The sequence below is a fragment of the Mandrillus leucophaeus genome, unplaced genomic scaffold (assembly GCF_000951045.1).
Source record: "Mandrillus leucophaeus isolate KB7577 unplaced genomic scaffold, Mleu.le_1.0 Scaffold58, whole genome shotgun sequence".
Classification (NCBI taxonomy): Eukaryota; Metazoa; Chordata; class Mammalia; order Primates; family Cercopithecidae; genus Mandrillus; species Mandrillus leucophaeus.
This window is the reverse complement of record NW_012106252.1, coordinates 1,700,453-1,706,641: the sequence shown is the minus strand read 5'-3', so window position 1 is coordinate 1,706,641 and position 6,189 is coordinate 1,700,453. Positions and strand designations below refer to the sequence as shown.

At 55.6% G+C, this 6,189-nt stretch overlaps 1 protein-coding gene across 1 annotated transcript in view; it reads right to left on the bottom strand.

Annotated features, from left to right (window-relative positions):
• The window catches only part of HAP1 (huntingtin-associated protein 1), a 21,757-nt gene that overhangs the window by 3,488 nt on the left and 12,080 nt on the right, over window positions 1-6,189 (bottom strand). Inside the window, 8 exon segments of the mRNA XM_011999031.1 lie at window positions 1,366-1,436; window positions 1,515-1,619; window positions 1,824-1,958; window positions 2,070-2,095; window positions 2,098-2,227; window positions 2,230-2,247; window positions 2,574-2,653; window positions 4,015-4,609. Of these exon segments, the coding sequence (XP_011854421.1) occupies window positions 1,366-1,436; window positions 1,515-1,619; window positions 1,824-1,958; window positions 2,070-2,095; window positions 2,098-2,227; window positions 2,230-2,247; window positions 2,574-2,653; window positions 4,015-4,609 (1,160 nt within the window).

Sequence of the window (6,189 nt, the reverse complement as noted above, 5' to 3'; positions counted from 1 at the left end):
TCTGAGTTCCCTTAGTATTTATAGATAATTATCTTTACCATCTTAAAGATCAGGGAGTGGCAGGACAATAGGATCGTTTTTAGGGAGGAAATCAGCAGTAAGACATAAGAACAAGGATCTCTGTGACATGAATAAGTTTAAAGGAAAATCCTGTGCCTAGAGATAAACCTTTTAGCAGCATTGTTTCATCCTATCACATGGGGATAAACGTTGGACAATACCTAGCTTTTCTGGGAACAAAAACACACCCTGCACGCCCAAAATCCATTAAACTTTGAGTTACCACAGCACATGTCTCTTGCAAGGACAAGGTTGGGGGTAGGGTCACAGATTAACAGCATCTCAAATACAGAACAACATGGAGTCTCTTATGTCTACTTCTTTCTATATAGACACAGTAACAGGCTGATCTCTTTCTTTTCCCCACAGTAAAAGCAACAGAGTTTGGGGACTGGTTCCTACTCTAGCAGCCTGGGGACCAGTGGGGCCATTCAGGGAGCTGCAGAACCCAGTAGGAAGGAAGGTCAGGTCTGGGGTAAAGGGAACAGCAGGAGTTCAGCTGTTGCCACTTTGCGTCTGCATCTCACCAGCTGAGGCGTTCACTTGAACTCCTCAGGCACAAACACTGCTCCTCATCTTCATAAGCACACAGCATCTAGGACAATGCCAGGCACAGCCGCTGCCTCATGCATGACTCTGAACTGTCCCAGCCCTGGGTGCCTGGTCTCTGGCAGCTCATGGCTCCCTCTTCCCTGCCCCAAATAAGAGGAGACAGGCTTGAAGAAGACCCATCACTTTATTTTTTTGAGATAGAGTCTTGCTATGTTGCCCAGGCTGGAGTGCAGTGGCACGATCTAGGCTCACTGCAAACTCTGCCTCCCAGGTTTAAGCAATTCTTCCACCTCAGCCTCCCAAGGAGCTGGGACTACAGGCTGTGCCACCATGTCTGGCTAATTTTTGTATTTTTAGTAGAGACATGGTTTCTCCATGTTGGCCAGGCTGGTCTGAAACTCCTGACCTCAAGTGATCCGCCTGTCTCAGCCTCCCAAAGGATTGGGATTACAGGCATGAGCCACCGCGCCTGGCCTGAGACCCACAGCTTCTGTAGAGCTCTTTATAGTTTGCACAAAGTACCTCCTCAGCTGCTGACACTCTTAATCTTCATAAACCCTGGAGAGATCAGTGAGGCTGAGACAATTAATCCCCATTCTAAAGACAAAGGTTCAGAGAGGTCAAGGAATGTGTCCAAGTTCACACAGCTAGGAGTGCTAGATCTAGGACTTGAACTTGGATCTCCATACTCCGCATCTTGAGTTCTTTTCTCTGCTCCTTGGGACAGCCCCCCACCCCGAGTGACAACATTACGTACAAAACTGCTCCACACATTGCAGAATGAGCATCTGTTCCTCATCCTCAAGGGTGTCAAGTTGAGAGGCCTGGAGGGAGGGAGAGAGGAAGGGACAGGGAAGTCAACACCCCCTGCTATCGGGCACGCCCTCCGCCCCCATTCTCACCTCTTCTCTCAGCTGATGATTCTCCTCTTCCAGCAGCCTCAGCTTCTCCTGCAAGGCTTCCAGCTGTGGGCAGTGGTGCTGGTGCAGCAATGCCTCCGTGAAATCCTGGCGGAAGGAGGAATGGGAGTCAGGGTGCAGAGAGTGGGGCTTCCCAGTTCCCAGCCCACCCAGGCCCTCCCCACCAGGGCTAAGAGCGGTGTTCTCAACTAGTTCCAGCAACCCTGCTGGCAAGCACATCACCTGTGTCCCTCTTAACAAATGAGGAAATTGAGGCTCAGAGAAACGACTCGCAGGTGCAAAGGCAGGAACTCACAGCTTGGGGGCATCACAGGGATGAGCATGCTGCTGGTCTTCCTCTGCCTCCTCCTCTTCCTTCTCATCCGAATCTGAGTAGAGCTGGAGGAGGTCATCCCGCAAGTTCACCTGGTGTCTGAGGTGTAAAATCTGGCAGGAAGAGAGAGGAGCCATGGGCTGGGAGTGGGTAGGGGCAGGAGAGGGTCCTGGCATGAGGTGGGTGTAGACTGGCCCCCTATCCTCTCCTCCCCACCCAGTTACCTCCTCCTTGGCTGAGCCCAGCAGGGCTTGCTGTTCTCCTCCATCAAAACACTGTTCTGTTGCACCAGGGACTGGCCGATTCGAGCTGCAGTGTTCAGGTCCCTCTCTCTGCAGAAGGACCATCACCCATAGGTAATGCTCTCCCGGTGTCTGGGATCTCCCAGACAGGTGGGAGAAGCTGGTGGGAGGCGGACACAGGGGTCAGAGGGAGGCTAGGCCCCTAAGAGAACCCTCCCTATCCCCTAGTTCACTAGGGTACTAGACCAGAGTCTGCCATTAACCCACTGTGGAACCTGACTCAGTTTCCCCTCATGGAAAAAGAAGATCAGACCAGATTGGCTCTGAGAGCTCTTCCAGCCTGAACATCCCACATCGACCTGTCTTCCATAAGGACCCTTACCTGGGCCCCCAGAAAGACTACCAATCAGGAAATAAACAAGACCCCCACCCCTACAGGACAGAATTAGAATAAGGGCCTGCCTGAATCAGGAAGGCAGTACACACCTCCTGCAGCAAATATAACATCACTTTGACGTCTTCCTGGGTAATCTTTTTGACTGGCGGATGTAGGTTAGGACACAGTGCTGCAGGAGGAGGCAGGTGGGGAGAAAAGGCCCAGCCAGGTCAGCAAAAAGGAGCAGATGCTACCAGCAACCAGCTGTTTCCCATCCTATACTCAGTTCTCCAACAAGCATCATCAGGAGAGAAGAATGGGCTTCCCTCCTGCCCCCAACATCCTTCCCTTACCCCTCGGCACTCAACACTCCTTTCCCTGCTCCCAGGGCCAAGTGGACTGGGTTTTGGGTTTTTTGTTTTGTTTTGTTTTTATGAGACAAAGTCTCGCTCTTACCCCCCAGGTTGGAGTGCAATGGCGTGATCTCGGCTCATTGCAACCTCTGCCTCCCAGATTCAAGCAATTCTCCTGCTTCAGCCTCCCGAGTACCTGGGGTTATACACGCCCGCTTTCTTGTTCCTCTTCTGCCTCGTGGCGGGTGTGTATAACCCCAGCCACCACGCCCAGTTTATTTTTGTATTTTTAGTAGAGACAGGGTTTCACTATGTTGGCCAGGTTGGTCTCGAACTCCTGACCTCATGATCCGCCCCCCTCGTCCTCCCAAAGTGCTGGCTGGGATTACAGGCGTGAGACCATGCGCCCGGCTTTTTTTTTTTTTAAAACCCCTGGAGAAGCCTGAAGTGAGTGAGTCACAGTCCTCCAGGCTCAGAAACTGGGCTCTCCAGACACCTGGGTCCCTGGCGCCTCGGAGAATGGAGCCAGCCAGAGGAAGTATAGCCTCAGACTGGCTCATCACCCCCTACCCAGAAGGCAGTGCAATGGAGTCTCCTGGGTCAAACAGACGCAGCCACTTACCCTGCACCTGTTGCGTGTGCAGAGGACAGGAGAAAGACTTCACCAGATTAGGGGACACTCGAGCCTCTAGGCCCAATCCAGGGATCTCCCCCGACCCGCAGGAGGATAGAAGGAGAGAAGGGGCGGGGAGAAGAGCGCGACCTTGCCCCCATACCCGCAACCAAAAAGTGGGCAGAACACCCCCCTCCGCGCACCCGCCCCTCCATCGCACGCAAGCCCGGTCGGCCAGCGCGGGCAGCGCCCTCCCGCAGCCCCCCGCCCCTCTCCTGGCACTGCGGTAGATCCGGGAGAGGGGCGCTGAGGAGGGGCAGATCTGCTGCAGCAAGAGGCGCGTGGAGGCGGGTGGACTAGCGCGCAGGCCCCAGGACCTGACTCACGGGCACAAACCAGGGGACAAAAGCGGAGGAGGAGATGGGGAAGGGGTGACCAGACAGATGCCGCAGTGACATCGCGGGGGTGGTGGACGAGTGACACTGAATGCCAGAGGGGGCGGGGCGCCTGGACCCGATGGGGCCACTTCCTCCCTGGAAGTACCCCAGTCCCCACGCCGTCCAGGACCCCGGGGGCCCGGTTTACCTTCCTCCAGCTCCCGAATAAAGGCGGCGCGCTCAGGGCCGGACACCCCGGGTCGCCGGCCAAAGTAGGCGGCTGGTGTCTTCCAGATGCCCACTGCCTTTCCAGTCCCCAGGCCAGTGGCCCGGGAACCAAACGGCCCTTGGAATACCAAGCGGGCCCACGGCGCGTCCGAATTGTTGGGCACAGACCGGACATCCCCTTGGATGGCCGAGAATGCAGACGGGCGCCGGGCTCCTGCCTTGACTCCAGCCTCGGAGGCCGGGCGAGCTCCAGTGCCGGCTTCCGAGAGGACTTGGGATCCAGAGGCAGCTCGGGATCCTGCTCTCTGTCCAGTGCCCCGTGCCTGCGGCTGCGCAGAGGGCTCCAGAGCGGGACTGGCTGAGGGCGAGGGTGCACAGGTGAGTGCTGCTGGGTCCCCGGGTCCGGGTCCGAGTCCGGGTCCGGGTCCGGGTCCCGGCCGGCTCCCAGCGCAACCCCTCCCGGACACCTTCGGACGCATCTTGAGTCCGCTGTCAGCTGTAGCGGCGGGACCTTTATAACCTGCGCCAGCCGCCGGGCCGGACCACGCGTAGGGGTGGGGGCTGCCGAGAAGCAACTAGTGGCAAGCGGGACTCAGAGCCGCGCGGGAGAGGAGCTAGTGGTGACGGAATAGAGCACAGTAAGAAAAGGAGGGCAAGAAGGGCGAGTGCAGGTTCCGGATGGCTCCGAGTTGGGATGGGAGCGAAAGACTTCTTCTCCCCTCTCCATCTCCGGAGAATGGTTCTGCCCAAAGCCGCGGCTGCCCCCGGACTCGCGGGACCCCGGCTGGGGGCGGTCCCTCCCCTGCTCCCGCGCCAGGGTTTCAGGTGCTTCCCTGGTGTAGAAGCTGCCAACCCAACGTTGTACATACGGTCTGGGGTGGCCAGTGCATTAGGGCAGCGCTGCGTCTTTCCCGGTTGACTGGGAGAGATATTCCAAGCTCCAGTGCGCTTCCAACGTGCTGCCCCGCCCGGCTCTGCAACCCTGACCCTTGCGCTCACACCCCAGTGCTCGCGCCTCTCGACATCTTCCATTTGATTGGATTAACTAGTTCTTCACCTCCAACCCTAATTCGCTTTGCCCTCCTCTTGCCATCCTGGCGAACCCCTGTTCTCCTTGGGAGACGCCGCTTAAAAGTATCCCTGTACCCAGGCGCAGTGGCTCACGCCTGTAATCCCAGCACTTTGGGAGGCCGGGGCAGGCGGATCACCTGAGGTCAGGAGTTCCAGACAAGCCTAGCCACATGGCGAAACCCTGTCTTTACTAAAAATACAAAAATTAGCCGGGCATGATGGCGTGCGCCTGTAGTCCCAGCTACTCAAGAGCCTGAAGCAGGAGAATTGCTTGAACCTGGGAGGTAGAGGTTGCAGTGAACCGAGATCGTGCCAATGCACTCCAGCTGGGGCTACAGAGCAAGACTCCCCCCTCAAAATAAATAAATAAATAAATAAATAAATAAATAAATAAATAAATAAAATTAAAAACATTTTAAAGTATCCTACTGGAAATGTTGGGTAGACAATTAGATGTATAATCCTGAGTGTAGAGGAGAGTCCGGACTGGAGATTTAAATGTAGGAGTCATTGCTCTTTGATGGCCATTTAAGGCTGAGACTGGGTGAGATTCCCCAAGAGACTGAGCGAAGACAGATAAGAGCGCCCAGGATAAACCCCCCTAGGATTCAGAGGGCAGAAAGAGGAGGAGGAGGCATCAAAAAGAAGACTGGGATGAGTGGGGCAGTGAAGTAGAGGAAAACCAGGAAAGTTGGGTCCTAGAAAGTAAAGAAAATGTTTCACGTGGAGAGTGGCCACCAGTGTTGGGTGGTGCTGCTGGTCAAAGACTGAGGATAGAGACTCGGCTTGGCAAACCCGGGTCATGGCAAGACCCTTGGCAAGAGCGGTCTTGCGGGGCCAGGCACAGTGGCTTACACCTGTAATCCTAGCACTTTGGGAAGCCTAGGCGGGTGGGTTGCCTGAGGTCAGGAGTTCGATACCAGCCTGGCCAACATAGTGAAACTCCGTCTCTACTAAAAATACAAAAAGCTAGCTGAGCATGGTGGTGGGTGCCTGTAATCCCAGGTACTTGGGAGGCTGAGGCAGGAGAATCGCTTGAACCTGGGAGGCAGAGGTTGCAGTGAGCCAAAATTTCGCCATTGCA